Source organism: Ilyonectria robusta, assembly GCF_021365365.1.
Source record: "Ilyonectria robusta strain PMI_751 chromosome Unknown BGZ61scaffold_12, whole genome shotgun sequence".
Taxonomy (NCBI): domain Eukaryota; kingdom Fungi; phylum Ascomycota; class Sordariomycetes; order Hypocreales; family Nectriaceae; genus Ilyonectria; species Ilyonectria robusta.
The window spans coordinates 1097465-1114261 of NW_025764446.1; the positions used below are offsets into that span (position 1 = coordinate 1097465).

At 50.1% G+C, this 16797-nt stretch overlaps 7 protein-coding genes across 7 annotated transcripts; 4 read left to right on the forward strand and 3 right to left on the reverse strand.

Moving 5' to 3' along the window:
• Positions 1-1368: 1368 nt before the first annotated feature.
• Positions 1369-2051, forward strand: BGZ61DRAFT_533672 (uncharacterized protein; the record flags this gene model as incomplete). The annotated part of the gene is made up of 3 exons (XM_046254040.1): positions 1369-1436; positions 1498-1606; positions 1665-2051. The coding sequence occupies 3 exons, from the start codon at positions 1369-1371 to the stop codon at positions 2049-2051; spliced, it is 564 nt and encodes a 187-aa protein (XP_046103390.1).
• Positions 2052-2445: 394 nt separating this feature from the next.
• On the reverse strand, positions 2446-3708 carry BGZ61DRAFT_354449 (transesterase; the record flags this gene model as incomplete). Its single annotated transcript, XM_046240611.1, has 3 exons — positions 2446-2580; positions 2632-3563; positions 3624-3708. The coding sequence occupies 3 exons, from the start codon at positions 3706-3708 to the stop codon at positions 2446-2448; spliced, it is 1152 nt and encodes a 383-aa protein (XP_046103391.1).
• An 878-nt stretch (positions 3709-4586) lies between these two features.
• Positions 4587-6797, reverse strand: BGZ61DRAFT_547557 (major facilitator superfamily domain-containing protein; the record flags this gene model as incomplete). Its single annotated transcript, XM_046255363.1, has 11 exons — positions 4587-5142; positions 5203-5262; positions 5324-5372; positions 5427-5470; positions 5526-5685; positions 5737-5873; positions 5945-6163; positions 6218-6300; positions 6350-6453; positions 6508-6571; positions 6624-6797. 11 exons carry the CDS (start codon positions 6795-6797, stop codon positions 4587-4589), a joined length of 1650 nt encoding a protein of 549 aa, XP_046103392.1.
• A 499-nt stretch (positions 6798-7296) lies between these two features.
• Positions 7297-9304, forward strand: BGZ61DRAFT_354613 (uncharacterized protein; the record flags this gene model as incomplete). Its single annotated transcript, XM_046240632.1, has 5 exons — positions 7297-7549; positions 7602-7776; positions 7843-8004; positions 8090-8277; positions 8328-9304. 5 exons carry the CDS (start codon positions 7297-7299, stop codon positions 9302-9304), a joined length of 1755 nt encoding a protein of 584 aa, XP_046103393.1.
• Positions 9305-9804: 500 nt separating this feature from the next.
• On the forward strand, positions 9805-11850 carry BGZ61DRAFT_494883 (Alpha/Beta hydrolase protein; the record flags this gene model as incomplete). The annotated part of the gene is made up of 2 exons (XM_046250808.1): positions 9805-10360; positions 10802-11850. The coding sequence occupies 2 exons, from the start codon at positions 9805-9807 to the stop codon at positions 11848-11850; spliced, it is 1605 nt and encodes a 534-aa protein (XP_046103394.1).
• Positions 11851-12680: 830 nt separating this feature from the next.
• On the forward strand, positions 12681-14951 carry BGZ61DRAFT_354221 (fungal-specific transcription factor domain-containing protein; the record flags this gene model as incomplete). Its single annotated transcript, XM_046240595.1, has 3 exons — positions 12681-13339; positions 13429-14555; positions 14653-14951. 3 exons carry the CDS (start codon positions 12681-12683, stop codon positions 14949-14951), a joined length of 2085 nt encoding a protein of 694 aa, XP_046103395.1.
• Positions 14952-14996: 45 nt separating this feature from the next.
• Positions 14997-16183, reverse strand: BGZ61DRAFT_422511 (RTA1 like protein-domain-containing protein). The gene is made up of 2 exons (XM_046243530.1): positions 15937-16183; positions 14997-15868 (listed from the first exon to the last, which is right to left on the reverse strand). Exons 1-2 carry the CDS (start codon positions 16118-16120, stop codon positions 15177-15179), a joined length of 876 nt encoding a protein of 291 aa, XP_046103396.1. The 5' UTR covers positions 16121-16183; the 3' UTR covers positions 14997-15176.
• Positions 16184-16797: the final 614 nt, after the last annotated feature.

The following is a 16797-nucleotide window of genomic DNA, read 5'->3' on the forward strand; positions in this document are numbered from 1 at the left end:
TCTTTATTTCACATCTGGATTGGACATTGGCATACGACTTCTCCGCAAATCTCAGTTCATACAATTCTATTTCGACCTCTTGGTTCTCCTCTGACACAATACAAAATGGGCCACGAGCAGCATCAAGCCCCCAAAGGTTCATCTTTATTTTCTTTCGGTGTTACAAGTTTGAACACCGTCGCTAATGGACATGTCCTAGCTTCGTCTCCTCCACAAAACATCACGAGCTACCAGTTGGCTCAGTGGGTAAATGGGGATGCTAAGAAAGATCCTTGGAGTTCAGCATCTTGCATGACTTCTTCGAAACATGCCGAGGTGCCGCTCAACGTCAACTTCCCCAAGCAGCAAGGTCACAGTATCAAGGCCAATGCAGGGTCTGATGCAGGCCAGAAGGAGGAGAAGGATGTTTGAGCTTTGGTGCTTCAGATGTCGTGGCTAAAAGGAGACAAATATGTAGGGAATACATGCAATTGATTAAGCGGTTGCTAATGATTGCCAGCGTGATAAAGGGTGGTGCCTGAATCATCCGCGGCGCCGCGCCTGCTGAAGATATTCAGCAAATCAAGTTGGAGACGGAGCCTTATCTCAGTGACGTTTTTGGCAACCGTGGCTATACCGACGGGGTCTTCTTTGATGAGTAGACCAAGCGCGACATGGGTATCGTGGATAAATCCAAGGTTTTTATCGAGAAGATCTCTGGTCAGAAGCTCTTACGTGCTGTCGCCGAGCGAATCCTAGCGCATGGGCGGAAATTTTGGGTTGGCCATAACTTGGTCTCGTCTACTTCCATGCCACAACTGAGCGGCGGCACCCTTCTTGAGGGGTTTCTTTTTTTAGCTTTATTCAATATCATCGGACAGATCAAAACCGTACATCATTTTCAAGCAATAGAGATAAATGTTTAGTGCTACACCCGGCACCAGAAGAGACAGTAGCTGAATAATAAGGTTGGTGCACACTGATCTATTACTTACGCTTCAATTCAACCCTTCTGACCTCAACCCTGCTGTCTGCAGTCAACGACCTTGCTATGTATAGGTAACAGCCTGAAGACAGAAACTTTATTTTGAGCAATACTATATAAGAGGGATTGACGTCTCCTGGAGTCGAGAGGCTAACTTCCCTTCTAACAATCGTCCAATTTGTCAAACTTCCATCATGACCACTTTAATTGTCCGCCAAACTTTGCAAGACCACTCTAGCACAAGCCCAGGGTACCTTTATTACCTCTCATGCTGGCACGACATCGAAAATTAATATTTATAAATTGCTATACTTTTTGAGACTATTTATTGCAACACAAACGTCGCAACTTAGAAGTACTGGAGACTAACCATCCTGGCTGGCCCACACGCGACACAGCTCATCATGCATCCGTTCATTTACATCAACGGCTATCCCGGAGTGGGTAAGCTCACTGTGGCCAAGGAGCTCTGGTATGTCTATTTCAATCGCGTTGATGCCGTCTTTGTTCAGAGTTACTAACACTCGAAAAAGCAAACTCCTCCCCAGAGCGAAACTTGTCAGCAATCACCTCCTCATCGACCCCGTCGCAGCTATATTTGAAAGGACTGCAGAGGAGTACCGGCCCCTTCGACAGCTCTTGGTAAGTTCCGCACCCTGCCCTCGCCTAGTTTGTTTCATGTTTCTGACACCTACCGTAGCGCAGACAAGTCTTGAAATCTATTGCTACCTCCACTTCGACGCGAGATGTTACCTGGGTCTTTACAGATCAACAGTCTTCAAGCGCGCTCGGAAGCTCAGCCTCCAGGGACTACCAAGAAGCCGCGGCCGTACGGGCCTCGCCATTTATCTTGATAATCCTACATTGCGAACTAAACGAGAACATGAAGAGGGTCGCGGGCGGGGACAGAGGCAACGATTCTAACACCAAGCTCACAGACCAGGGCATCTTGCGGAGTATCAGAGAAAGGGAGGACATATTCCAGTTCCATGACGAATATGAACTGGTGTTGGAGGTCACAAACATGTCTCCTGGTGAGGCTGCTACTAAAATCTACGAGCACATTGGAAAGGTACTCCAAAAATAAATTTGCTAGCCTGAAAGGAGCTTACACAGTGGTGGGGAGGCAACATATCAATTTACGACTTACACTAGTCTAATGGTTCTTGGCTCTCTTGCATCCCGCCATGAGAGTCCCCAAACCATTGCCCATGGGAGAACCATAATATCCAAGGCAACCAACATATCTAATCCCGGCATTCGCTCAACTTTCCGAGTATCCTTAGATCGCAAAATGATCTTCTGCTATAACTATGTTTTTTTTTACCTTGTGCCGGCAACTTGCTCACCTTGAGGGAGCAGACAGAAGTTAGATTAGATCTTCTGCTATCCACAAGGCACCTCAACCTCCCGAATCCCTTGGTCCTGGCTCTACACCAACCCCATTTCTGTTCGGCTGTACATGAGTGGTTTCGGGTTCATCAATCCTTGCAACTTCCGAGTTGTCTATAAACTTCTTCCTCGAATGCCTTGATCAGTGGCTGAACTTGGGGGTCCGCAGGAGGTAGAACTTGAGTGCCGAAGACGCCACAAACACCAGCATCACGATCGATGAACTAGAAATGTTAATCATTTAACTTCCGCATAAATTGCATTGTATAACGTACCCAGAAACAACCAGAGGCTCCGCTCCACATGACCGTATTTCGCTTCCGATAATCGTGCTTATCTCCATCAACTAGCAGCCCTCCCAGACTCCAGTCGTATTCCCCCGTCCCGGGAAAATCGCCAACGAGCCACGTTGGAGTTTGCATCCGTTTCAGAAGCACCGCTTTGCTTGCTGGCGAGAGGCATGGCTTGAAAATGTTTGACGCCGTCTCCTTCTTCAACAATTTTTCATCATCTTTGAGAAGTGAGTAAAGAATTTTGATATAGTCCTTCATGCTCATGAAGAGGCCTTGTCCGCCGGAACACTCGGTCCATCCAGTTGTGAAAGTGTCCATACCCGGCATTGGCTTTGCAGGCTCACCAGGTGCAAGTCTTATAGCCATTGGGGGATGGTTAGTATCCCAGAATGTCCCAGTGTTAATCCCCAAAGGCTGCCAAATATTCCTACTGAAATAGTCCTCCAAGGGCATGCCGGATATCCCTTCCACTATCTGACCAACTCTATCCATGGAACTGCTGTACATGAACCCCTCGTTGGGTTCATATGATAGTGGAAAGTCGAAATTGCTGTCCACAGTCCCATTCCTCTTTTCAGGCTGGTTAGTCGATGTTGCATACTGGACCAGTCGTGTGTCTGTGAACGGATAGCCTGCACCGGCGCTATGAGTAAGAAGCAGGCGCAGTGTAACCGTGGTCCGTCGTTTTTGTGTTTTGGGTTTTCCCTGTTCATCAAAACCGTCGAGAACCTCTTGGCTGGTGAAAGCCGGGATGAAACTGGAAACATCTTCACCTAGTGTCACAAGGCCTTTTTCGACAAGCTGTAAAGCGGCGATAGCAGTGACAAGTTTAGTCAATGATGCAATCTCAAGCACAGTATCTTCGTGATAACATTGGTCTTTTCCAGTGACGGCTTTCGAATAATTGATCTTGCCTAGGGTTGCAGGTCAGCTCACTCTCTCGCAGTTCTGATGGCTCTTAGTTAGGCGCTCACCAGTTTTGTCTTTGGCAAAAACCACTGCGCCAGGCACAATGCCGTCCTGTGCAGCGCATTCGAGAAGGTTTTCAAAGCGTGACATGATGTACAAATAATGGTACTACCGTGGAGTTTGAATTATCACAGCTCGGGGGATAGGAAAGCAACTAGTTTTGGGAGTCCAAGTGGGAATTTGGTGGCAGCAGTAAAGACCACAAAGTTTAGTGTCACTGTGGTATCTTTGGCTGATCTGCAAAAGCTGACGTTCCAGTCAATTGATCCTAGCTTATCGCCCGAGTGCTTTGCTGGGTCCCGCCGAGTCACTTAACTTATCGGCCGACTTTGGGCGACGCTACTCATCTGCCCGTATATCATCGGCCTCAGCGCGATAAGCGACAATGACCACGAGTGAGATAAACTTGGTAGGCGTGTTCATTGATAGGAGTCTAAACCCTGACTGAATAAGCAGATTTAACGTGATAAATGCATCTCACTTAAATGTTTCTCGGTGTTGGAACTACCTCAAATAAACGTATTCTCCTTGGGAATATGTCTCGGTATGAGGGATCAGGGCATGATACCTAAAATGATTTATGTGTTAATCAGAAAAGTCTTGATAAATAGGGATACCGTGATCCTTGGACAGGGAAGATTTGAAACAGGGTTTCAGTTTTACGATGGGGGCGATGATCTTAGAGTGGGTATTGGTCGTGACTCAAACGCACCTAGAATTAAGCCGCTTCTGCCACTTCGATGCAATAGTTTAATTAATTCAAAGGATGAGCTTAAGAGGCCTCATTGCGTGCTGCGATTAGTCTCGGTGAAACAATATAATCTATGGACCCCCGCCACTGCTGAGCATACAACGCCATCACTGATCGCAACTTTATACATGGCCATCCGAAGAATGTGCGAAGATAAAATATATTCATCATTTCAATGGGCCAATTGGGGAGAATTGAAATAACGAATTGCGGTTGTCTAAGCCAAACCAGTTCGGCCGAAAAGGTTCTTCTTCTGAATCCAGATTCTGCAAGCCTTGCCCTTGTAGTAGAATAAAATAGTGGTTGCGTATACGGCTGTGTTAATGAGAGCCACTGTATATCTTGTCAGCCTCCCCACTTTGGGAGGGTGTGAATCGAACATACCGAGAAAGTAAACCATCATCATGCCATTAAGCACAATCCAGTCGTTGATGAACCACGTCCAGGCCCAAGCGAGAACCGACTTGACCACAGAAATTGTGATCATGAGCTCACCAGATAGTTCTGGGTGACATTCCAGTGCGTATGACATGGATAGGTTGCATCCCATCTGAGACCCAATGGAGAGGACACCAAACCCCACGATAGGTCCGATCCAATGCGTCTGATAGTGGTAACAGGGAGCGGCAATGCAAACACCTACAATGGTCAATACTGCGGCAACGGCAGCAATAGGGAGTCCCATCTCGGGCTCTCGAATACCGTTGTTTCGACGAGTGTAGTAAAGAGCGATACGGTCTGCCAATGGTCCACAGATGTAGGTCCCGGCAAGGCTATTAAGTCTCAGTTAGTCTCAAAAATGAGAAATAGATAGAAAGAATGTAGGTAATTACCTCCCAACAAATGGCGACAAGAATACCAAGCCTTGGGCAGATGAGCTGAATGTGTAAGGTCTGTAGTATTAAAGTTAGCGCCATTTATTCGTGAATTGTCCTGTGGTAAGTGTAGACTTACGGCGGAGCAAACAGTTGGGCAACGGTTAAAGACAATACGATATTCCATGCTAGAAGATGTCAGAGATCTTGTACACTGTTTGTACTTGGGGCACGCTACGTACTTAATGCCATGCCAAAGACCAAGCAGGCCCAGAGGACAGTTGGGCTATGAATCTCGTTAGTAAAGTTAACCGATATGAATGGTTTAGCCAGCCAGTTACTATCCAAGCAGGACAAGCGGTCTGAGAAACGCTGCCTTGAGTCGTATATTTGGGTTGGTCGCATCTCTGCTCCAAAATTTAAGCGTCTCGCTGAATGGTTTAGGCATTGTCTCCGCCGCGCCAGTTTCGGTATCGCTGGATCCAACAATAAGCTCGCTGCCTTTTTCCATCTTTTCAGGCTGCGTCGATGGTGAGAATCCAGCTTCTCGACCTTTGTCCATTGAAGTAGAGTGATCTATCGCGGCGGTATTGATGTTAGGGCGGGGACTGTGGTAAGCTGTTTCCGGCATGAAGAAGATAATGGCAATAAAGTTTGCAAAAAGCGCAAATGCCACAATGTAGAACGCCCTGATCAGATAGCACGCATGAGTGAAATGTGTCCAAACGAAGTTAAAGGGAGTTGCAGGCTCTGGACCTACCAGTTTAACCCAATATCCTGGATGATAAAGGCAGACAAGACGGGACCAATCTCATAACCACCGAGGAGAGTAAGTCCGTATATGGCGATTTTCTCTCCTCGGTCGTGGAGGAAGAATATGTCCGTGACGGTACTCGGAAGGAGGGCTTCGACCGGCCCAGCAAATAACCCTGCAAAGGCTCTAGCTAGGAAAAATGATACGAAGGTGGTGTTTGATGCTCTAGAGAAAAAAAGTGTTAGAACAAACGGTGCTTGAAAGTGAGGGTTGACTAACACTCCACACCAGATGCACCCGAAGCCAAGGGCAATGGTAGAGGCCAGGAGTGCTGGCCGTCGCCCGTACTTCACGGAGAGCGGCTATAGCAGTGTTAATGTTGGTCAGAGTGGGTTATACCCGAGTACGAACCATGAAAAACATTGTTGAAACACCAGACATCAGAAGATAGATGCCAGCAGCCCAAGACAACTTGGTGATGGGAATGGAATAGAATGCGGCCTGTTGAACCATGCCTAGTATTATTAATATCGAAGATCATGCGAAGCTGAGGGGTATTGGGGAAATACCTCCAGACATAATAGGTCCAACAATGCTTCCGAAGAAACTGTACGCAAGGCCGTGGGAAAACACCTGAACATTGATGAGGAGAAGTTCGTAAAGAGAAGAGCTCGGTCAGACCTACCACCCACTTCTTCCACGGTGGCCATCTCAGAGGGTCATTAGGGTCTGTCAGCGACGGCTGGGGAACGAGAATGATACGGATATCATCTTTGCCAGTAGTCTGGAGGTTTTTATGGCTTTCGTTATTCCCATCATAAATGAGAAGTTCAGTTCCAGGCGCAGTATCGGTGGCCATGTTTGAGTCTCAATGAACAGAGAAATCTGGGTAGACAAGCGACCTTGGCGTATTTCGAATGAGCGCTGAGGGTTGTCAGTACTTATGACCAATTGTACATGCATGAGAAGCTGCAGTCCCCTGATAAGCATACCCATGGGGATGTCAAGTTCGCGCGGTGTGCAACCGTGGATGTCAGTGTTGCAGGCGGCCAAGAGTCGCCTAAGCTATCGCACTAGGCAGGCTATCGGCATCGGGCGATGGCCGCCAATCAGCATCGGCACTGCTATCAATTATTGAGATGAGTCGCCCAACTAAACGGCCGACAGGGTTTGTAAGCCATGTCTATGTTACCTCGATAGGAGTGTTTTAGGCTGAATTATCGGCCGAGGAAGGCTATCTAGAGTATAAGTTTGGCTTGCAATGTGGTTGGCTACTTTAGAAACTGCCTTGGTTATCACACGTGCTCGACATATCGCACTTGACATTGCCATCTCACCATCAGTTCAATTCTCTCGCCATGCCGTACCAGCTCGGTTTTCTGCGGTGGTTCGCTTCAAAGTCGCCAGAGTTCGTTTGCAAAGACGAGCCCATCGAAAACCAGAGACCGCTCAAGATAAGAGTCATTGGCGCCGGATACTCAGGTGTATACCTTGGCATCCGAATTCCACAGCGACTGGGAAATGTAGACCTTCAGATTTATGAAAAGAACGAAGGTATCGGTGGTACCTGGTGGGAAAATCGGTACCCTGGCTGTGCATGCGATATTCCTGGTCAGTACTGTAACAAACCATGGTCGAGGCTAGAAGCTAACATTTGAATCAGCACACTCGTACCAGTACTCGTTCGCACCGAACAAGAAGTGGTCATCCTTCTACGCGCCTTCTGAAGAGATTTGTACATACATACAAAATGTGGCACAAACGTACGGCGCAACTCGGTTTATAAAGTTGCAACACGAAGTAACTAGCTGTCGATGGAACGACACTCTCAATAAATGGTAATCATTACAGCGCTGATACGAGCCAACCCATGGCAATGCTGTTCTCAGCTAACTTCCTCCCAGGCGCTTGACTGTACGACAAGTGGACACTGGGAAAATATTCATGGAGGATGCCGACGTTGTCATCTCGGCAAAAGGCAACCTAAATCAGTTTGCCTGGCCCAGCATTCCAGGAATAGATACGTTCGAGGGAGAAAAGATGCACTCTGCTCAATGGAACCAGAGGTACGTGATGCAGAAACCGGGAGTATTATTCCCAGGTCGCTTTATCGTACCGGTAACCAATTGTGACCGCTAACATGGACGACAGCTATGATTTCCGAGGGAAGAAAATTGGAATTATTGGCGGTGGATCAAGTGCCATCCAAATCGTCCCCAGGCTTCAAACCATCGAAGGAACTACCTTGAGCTGCTTCGTGCGAAGCAAAACATGGGTTTCCAACCGATTTGGTGACTTCATCATGAACCAGATGGGGTGGGACAAGAACGACTTGACAAGTAAGCAGATGGCATTCCTTCTTGAAGCCGGGTTATTAACAATCTCCCAGTCGGCGAAGAGCGTGTCAAGCAGTTCGAGGACGAGGATAACTACCTCAAGTTTCGGAAGCTGATCGAGGATGACGGCAATCTCGTGCATGAATCGAGTATTCAAGGATCCAGTATGCAGAAGGAGTTTGTCAAGACCTTTACAGACACCACAAAGGAGCGTCTCGCAAGCAGACCCGACCTTGCGCCGTCATTCATGCCCGAGTTTGGCCTTGGCTGCCGCAGACTAACCCCTGGTCCTGGATATCTCGAAGCCATGACACAGGACAATGTCGAGCTGATTAAAACCGGTATAGCTTCCATCAACAAAAAGGGACTGAAGCTTCAGGACGGCAGACAGGTGGATGTGGATGTGCTAGCCTGCGCGACGGGTTTCACCACAACCTCAATTCCCCCATTCGAGGTGGTTGGCAAGAATGGCCAGACTCTGCAGCAAAGATTCACGCCGTTCCCCGAAACATATCTCACCATCACCGTCGACAATTTCCCCAATTATTTCATCATGCTCGGCCCCAACGCTGGCATCGGTGCAGGCTCCCTGACGGTCCTCATCGAGGCCCAGGGCGACTACATCATCAAGTGCCTCCGCAAGCTGCAAAAGGAAGACTACGCATGGATGATGCCCAAGACAGCGCGCGTGAAAGACTTTTCGGATTACGTGGGCGACTATTTCAAGAAGACGGTGTACATGGAGGATTGCCAGAGCTGGTACAAGACGGCGAGCGGGAATCGCATCTCGGCGCTGTGGCCCGGGAGCATCCTGCACGCCATGGAGGCGTGGCGATCTCCGCGATGGGAGGATTTTGAGTACGGGTCTACGGACAGCAACCAGCTCAGGTGGCTGGGCAATGGCTGGAGCATTTGCTTGAAGGGCGAGGGTGATCCGTCGTTTTACCTGAATCCCGACGTTGTTGATGTGCCGGTGGCTGGGAAGCCGGAGTTGGACCCGAAGTTGGCTGCCAGACCGTATTCTAATTAGTACCAGTAAGAAGTCCCGCATTCAATTTTTATTTAGTTGTTTAACCCACGGCTGTCTGGTGAATGATGTTGCATGTCAAGTGCTAAAGCTGCTGAAATCGATTGCCGCCAGTGTCCAGAGTGTGATGTTTCAAGAAGACGCACCACCTGTGACACTGTAATCCTCATTCCCGCCTTCGACAAAAGCCCAAATGAAGACATGAGAGATTACACTGTACAGTGAGATTTCTAGTACGTACTTTCTGCCAAGGGAATTGCACTCACTCATGCATGAAGAGCGGGCAGCATAATCGGGCGCTTTGCCGATGCCGACCGCTACGGGTCCTGTCGGATACGGGCGCTTATCGCGCGATAGCTGTCCGGTATTGTACACTGTATGTAGCCCCGGTGAGTAGTAATAAGTCACAGATGGTGCTTCATCATTCACCATTTTCTGCTTTCCAACTGTAATTGACACTTTCTGCAGGCTTCTGAATCATCCAATTCCACAGATCAAACAGAATGTTCTCGTTTCTCCGGGCCAGTGACCCGGTGCGCACCAACAATGCGGCCAACAATCCCATCCTCTACGAAAAAGGCCGCTCGTCAGTTACATTCCGAGCGCCGGGTTCGGACTTCATCATGACGCACCGGATTCCGCCCACGGTTGCTGAGCATGGCTTGTCGATTGTTGCGCCGCCCCATCATTACCACATCTACCAGGACGAGTATTTCCGTCTGCAGTCGGGCATCGGCAACTTCTACCGCGGCTTCGACACGGAGCCCTTCGCCGTGCTGTCCGACAGGCCGGACGGGCAGCGCACAGCGTCGGTCAAGGCGGGCGAGTTTCACAAGTTTGAAAACGCCAGCCAGACTGAGGATCTGGTTGTCGACATCCACCTCTCGCCCGAGTCCTACGAGAGCGAGCAGCGCTTCTTCCGCAACTTCTTCGGCTACCTCGACGACTGCCGCAATGCCAGCAGGGCGCCCAACGTGTTCCAGCTCCTGGTGATGCTCGATTCCGCCGACACCCCGGTCGCAGTGCCCATGCCGTGGGACTGGCTCGCGCGTCTGGCTAGTCGGATTGTGACGACTGGCGGGGCGTTGGTTGGTAGCTGGGTTCTTGGATTCAAGTCGAACTATCCAGAGTACTACGAAGATACCAAGTCCAAGTGATACGGGGCAAAGGAGATGGCCTAGCGTTATACAGGGGGAAGTAGTTGAAATAGTGGGCGACGATTTGGGCGATTCATTCGGGCGATTCATTCGGGCGATGATCTGATGGCCGATGATACGCACGGCTGGCGGCAATTCGGAAATGTAACAGGCGGAAAGGCAGCAGGGTACAGATTAATTGAATACAAGCAGACTCTTATCATATTAAACAATGTTTATTCCATCAGCTGGTGCACATACTTCGGTCAAGTCTCAAACAAAACGAGTCGTACCTCAGTTGCCATCCCCCGCTACAAGATTCCCACGTCATCGACAGTAGCCCAAGCTTCCTCCTCTTTCAAAGCCTCCACACCAAGCCAACTCGATTTCACGCCCATCATGTCCGCATCTGTCTGGGCCTCCATCCCTTGGTCATCGGTGCCTGGTCCTATCAATGCGGATGGGAAATCATCCATCATCGGCTGGCATAAGAGCCGTGTACCATACACACCAAACGGCACATACTTGCAGACGCTGGACGTATGGATCCCAAACTCCGACCAGCAGGCGTCGTGTCCTTCTTCTGCGACAACCTCAAATCCCTCGCAAACAGGCCCTTGGGTCGTGTATATCCACGGAGGCGCTTGGCGTGATCCCCTCGTAAATTCATCCTCGTTCGAGCAGACGGCGACCAACCTGCTACACGCCTCCACAGCCGGCGAAATGCCCTTCGCTGGCATTGTATCACTCAACTACCGTCTCTCACCTCACCCCAACCATCCCACCGACCCGGCGCCTCCCAAGAACCCCAACTCTTCTTTGGATGCTGCTCGCACCGTTCACCATCCCGACCATATTCTTGATGCTCTCACCGCGCTGGTCTTCCTTCAAGGCCTTGGAGTCGCGAACGATTACATACTGGCGGGCCACAGTTGCGGCGCCACGATGGCTTTCCAAGTTGCCATGAACCCGTCTCGCTGGGGGCTGAGCGCTGGCCGAGTCCCAAAAAAGCCGCGGGTCGTGGTAGGCCTTAACGGGCTCTACGATCTGGCAGCGTTTATGAAGAAGCCTGATGAGTCCCATCTTAAGTTAGTGTCCGTCTACGACTCATTCACTCGCGGGGCGTTTGGCGATGATGAGAACACTTGGGCGGCTATATGCCCAACGGCGGTGGAAGATTGGGAGACAGAGTGGCCGGAAGGCGAGCGAATTGTGCTCGTACAAAGCCCGAATGACAGTCTCGTCCCATATTCGCAACTTCAATTGATGAGGCAGCACCTGGAGCGGTCAGCTGGGGGAATCAAGGTAGATGAGCTTGGAGCAAGTGGTGATCATAATGAGCTCTGGCAGCGTGGAGACGAGCTGTCGGACATTCTGAAGCAAGTCGTCCTGGATTGGAAGCCGAGGACTTAGATTGGTCTGTAGGAGATCGGGTTCCGGCTAGATAGATTGCTAGAATCTTTGGTGATTGGTGAATTGGATGGTCCCCAATACCTGGGATCATCTTCATACCATGGTCCATCTACATGATCCAGACCACTAGCCATCTCAGCATTATCCAGCGTCAACACAACTAATAGAAAATTCGCGCTCAAAACTTAAAACTCCAGCTGTTTCTCAATCCATTGACGGTGCAGTCGACACAGGCGCCCAACCACTGCGATAAGTTATCGCCCCAATACCAACCAAGAGACGCCGTGTGCCGATAAAGGCGATCCAGAATTACCGACCCTTGCACGCCAGATCACAAATTAGACTAGTCTTGCACCTTGGCGTCGGATATTGTCTTCCCCCTGCCGACGATAAGCCTCGATGTAGTCTGGGGTACTGTACGTAGAATCATGATAGGCGATTAAATACCCGACGCTTCTTCATTCCCAATCCCCGCGTTGCACTTCGGCGACAATTCGGTCACCATCATCACATCCGCCATGTATCCGCCAGGACAGACCGACAAGCCGCAATCCCGGCCGTACCGCTCAAAACGACATCGTCCTTGTGATGTTTGCCGTCGCCGCAAGCATGGCTGCTTCGTCAACAAAGAGCTCCCGTGCAGTGCCTGTCGCAACCTGGGCGTCCAGTGCACCTTCAACGATGCACCCAGGACGCGTAGAAATGCCCACCATCGATCGCGGCCATTCTCTCCGCCGTCAACTACGTCGTTGCGCTCGACAGAGCCTCCGACAGAAACGGATGCCGTGGGAGAGGTCGTTACCGAGGACGGCGCTGATTCAGGCCGAATCATGGATCCAGATGATGCTCCTCTGTCTCTCAGCATCGATGGTGCCGCAAGCTTTACCCTCGAGGATGTTGCTGGCCAGTCTGATCTACTAGTCCCACCACCAGTCCATCACGACTTCTGGCTGCCCGCCTCTTCGCTCTTGGATCCGAGCCTTGGGCTTTTCCCACCACTGTCTGACGAAGTCATTGGCATCACCGGCAACCAGCAGCAGCAACAGCATCTCCCTCCCGAGTTCACTCCCAATCTGTCTACCCTTGCTTCGCTGGCCCAGGATCCGACCTGGACTCAGCAACGGCCCCGTCTGGGCCGAGGCAACCGATTCCAAGAAACGCCAAACCGTTCCGTCCCGGAACAGCAGGCTCGTCCATTAGGTGACTCCGGTTCTGGTACTGTTGCTCAGTATTCGGTTCTCGCTGGCGAAGTGGATCCGTATTTGCTGCGACACATGCGGTTCAAAGATGAGGGCACTTGCAACTTTGGCCAATTTCAGTTTCGTTGTTTAGCTGAGGAGCTGGATCCCCACGACACACAGCAGATACAACACCGTATTCCTGTTCAGTTCCTCATCTCTAATAGTCTGCAACCTGACGTCAACGCTGAAGAAAAGACTTCGCTTTCCAATTTGATCCATCCGGAGCTGGGAGTACGACTCGTTGGCTTGTAAGTTTGGTCTGGTTCTATCGCATCCCCACGACTTCCGAGCTTGCTATACACCGCCCTCCTACAATGGATGCTAATTTCAATTCTAGATTTCTACGCTATGTCTTCCCCAGTCTTCCTGTACTATCTCGGAGCGGCTTGCAAGTCAAGCCGGAGACGTTGATTCCTCCAACCACCGCCTTGGAAAGCCTCCACCCATGCCTGCTGGCGGCCATATACGCCATAGCCGGCATGTATAGCCGCTATGATCCAGTCCTGTGTGTTACACAGGCTGACAAAGTCTTCCCCACGGCGGCTTTATGGCAACTGTCGCACCAAAGCATCCTGCGAGAGATGCACACCTCAAAGCTACATGTGCTGCAGGCCATTCTCATATACATCCAGAGGGCAGTAGACGACACCACTGCCACTACGACGGATACTCCCGGAGACTGGCCACTTCTAGGAGCGGCCGTAAATCTTGCAAAACACTTGGGTCTGCATCTTGATTGTCTGGAATGGCCCATTCCGGCATGGGAAAGGAGACTACGCCGCCGGTTGTGGTGGATCGTATGCTCCGAGTCTACTTTCCGTGGCATCCTGAGAGGTCTCCCGAGGTTGATCCATGCCGACGATTGCGATGTCAGTCCTCTTAGTGAAACTGACTATGAGATCGACAGTTTGCTGTGTTCTTCAGAAGACACCACCCAACACAATCCCGCCCTGCCAGGTCCCTGTCCATATTGTCACCTGGGCTACGACTTTAGATATCTAGCAAGCTTGTCTGTCATTGCCTACGATATCAACCAGTCACTGTATACCGTGGCTGCCGCCAAAAGGCTTGCTCATGACTTTCTGGCCACCTTGACAGCAGCAGAGCCGCTTCTGGAGAAGCTCGATGAGTGGAAACGCGGCCTCCCGACGCAACTTTCTCCCTACAATAAATGTGACGTAGATAGTCGTCCATACTTCCACTCTGGATCCGCCGCCCATCTCAAGTTGGCATTCCTTACCCTTGAGGTCTTGGTCTACCGTGCCCTGATGCGCCCCTTGGACAACCTGGCCAGTCCCCAGGCCGATATTAGAGAGACCCGGATATCATCCGGAGGTGATAATCATCGCTGGATGCGCGATGGGGGATCGGACATATTGGAGGGCGACATGGCTGAAATCGGCGACAAAATCCGAGGTTCCATTGATCTCGCCAGGCGTGCGCTCACGTTCACACAAGAACTGAGTTCTTATGACCGGAACAGTTTTGCATACTCTTGTAAGTCAACGCCATCCTTAGTGTTTCCCTCTCACAGCACACTAATAAACACCCTTTACTCTAGGGGCGAGTGCATGCTTTGCTACCATTTCCAACTTCATCCTGCTCCTTTTAGTGCAAGCCCCAACGTCCAAGGTGGCAGGCGAATTGCTTGCCATACTTGCCCGATGGATAATGATACTACGTGATCAATCGGTCACATTCACTTTCATACGACTGGGTCTGCTGCGTTTAGACTCTGTCTTATGGGTTGGACTGGAGAATTCATTTAGGTTCCCAGCCCATGTCAAACAGGCTCTGCAGAATGACCCTTTATCAAGCAATATTCCCAACCGGACGAATCGAGGTCGCGCCCATAAATAAAATATCCTTTCGACATGTACTTGTTCACGGAGAATGAGAATTTTTAGGCGCGTCTTTTATATACAATAGTTTTCAGCGTAATATTATCAATCGTAGTTTATACAAGCAACGCTTCCATGCTAGTTGCACGCAGTTGCACACGACATTCCACCTGTAGCCAGGCAATTCCAACAATCACACATCTCTACCCTGCATTTCTAAGCCATTGCATAATAAGACCCCAGTCTATTTACGCCCACTTAAGTCCTCCAACATGCCGTCGCTGGAGCTGAGAGAAGTCTGGTTTTCTGAAGGTCGCTTCCTTTCGAGATCCCCCACATACCAGATCAGGAAAATCGCCATGACAATAGCCATCAGAAGTGCATCAAAACAATAGAGAAAGACTTCGTGGGAAATCAAGTAACCCTTGTTACCTTGGAGGTACTCGATAACTCGGAAAATGCTTCGGACCAGGATGATGGCGCTGGTCGCATACAGCACGACGAGATGTCGTTTCCACGGAATGTCGCCTCGGGTTGCAATTTCCGTGGGTGCCTTGACAACTCGGTAGTTGAAGAGGAGGGACGTAACGACAAAGAAACCGAAGACGCAAATTTGTACCCAAAGTCCCGCGATAATGAGCTTCTCGCCGATGTTGTAAAAGTCAAGTGTCCCGGCTGATTGAATGCCACCTCCGCCGGCTTGCAAGGTGAAGGAGAAGATGTCGCCGGTGACGAAAATCCTGGTGACCCAAGCCACGGGGATAAGAGACAGGTGTTCAGCGCCGAGTGCTCGAATCAAACGGCCGAGGATCATGTAAATGGAGGCAGCGTAGAGGGCGGGGGCGACGAGGATGAGGATGGCTTGAATGACGAAGCCGCCGATGGAATTCTGGTCATAGTGCGACCATATTCGACCGCAGTAACCGACAGTTTGGACTGGAGACAGTGGTGTTAGTGCAAGCCATGGCAAAGGAACAAGAGGAAGGCCGGGATGGGTGTCGTACAAATACCACCAACTGTGAAGACGACGAAATAGTATGCTCGGGCACGGTGAAGCCGCCATACATGCGCAACGGTAAGGAAGGCGAAAACAACGGCGGCCACAATCGCAGCAGCCAGAGATGGAGTGTAGCGATACAGCTTGAAATCGAAAGCTTCCGATGAATCGGCTCCTGATGAGGCTGCCATGGCTGGGCTAGGTGGTGTTGCTTGGGAGAAGGACGACGAGCCAGAGTTGACTTGTTGAGCAGCAAATATCGAAAGAGGGTGGATCCTCCGGTTTAAATAGCTCCATTCACATTTTCTGTAATTATCATTTCATTCCGGACTCGTCGTTCTCGGTGGCTGTGACTCGCATTTTTCGCGTTCCTCGTATAATTCCCGAGGTGTTATTGTGGGTCGTCCAATCGCCACCGGCAATGCCGAGGCCAAGCCAACTCGTTGGGATGTCAGGGGCTCGAGAGTGGCAAGCTCTTCAATAGAAGCAAATTTTAATATCAAGAGATAATAGTGCTTGTGAGTTCCACTGCGCTTGTCAATTGCATCAGACTTGTTTGAGGGACCACAGCAACTCACTCCATCCAGAGCAACACAACGATACTACTGGATTGTATGAAGAAATCAATCGAGCAAAAACAGCAGCCAAGACGATTCTTTTTCACTAACAGCAAGCATTAATAAAGATGACCAGGTAAAATAGTCATGCAATCACAGTTCTTGAATATTACACCTACTGGGGAACTTCAATCAGAAAGCGCATTCGATGAATCGGGCTGGCTTCGGTCATTATGAAACTGACTCGCGACTCTAACTGTTCATTTGGTACACTATCATACGAAAAACATATGCCAAGGGAAGGCAAATCT

Excerpts from the sequence above, each read along its gene's own strand:
- BGZ61DRAFT_422511 (XM_046243530.1), bottom strand. The coding sequence starts at position 16,120 with ATGGCAGCCTCATCAGGAGCCGATTCATCGGAAGCTTTCGATTTCAAG. Across the intron at positions 15,869-15,936 it reads CTTCACAGTTGGTGGTATTT|TCCAAACTGTCGGTTACTGC; the intron begins GTACGACACCCA and ends CACTGTCTCCAG.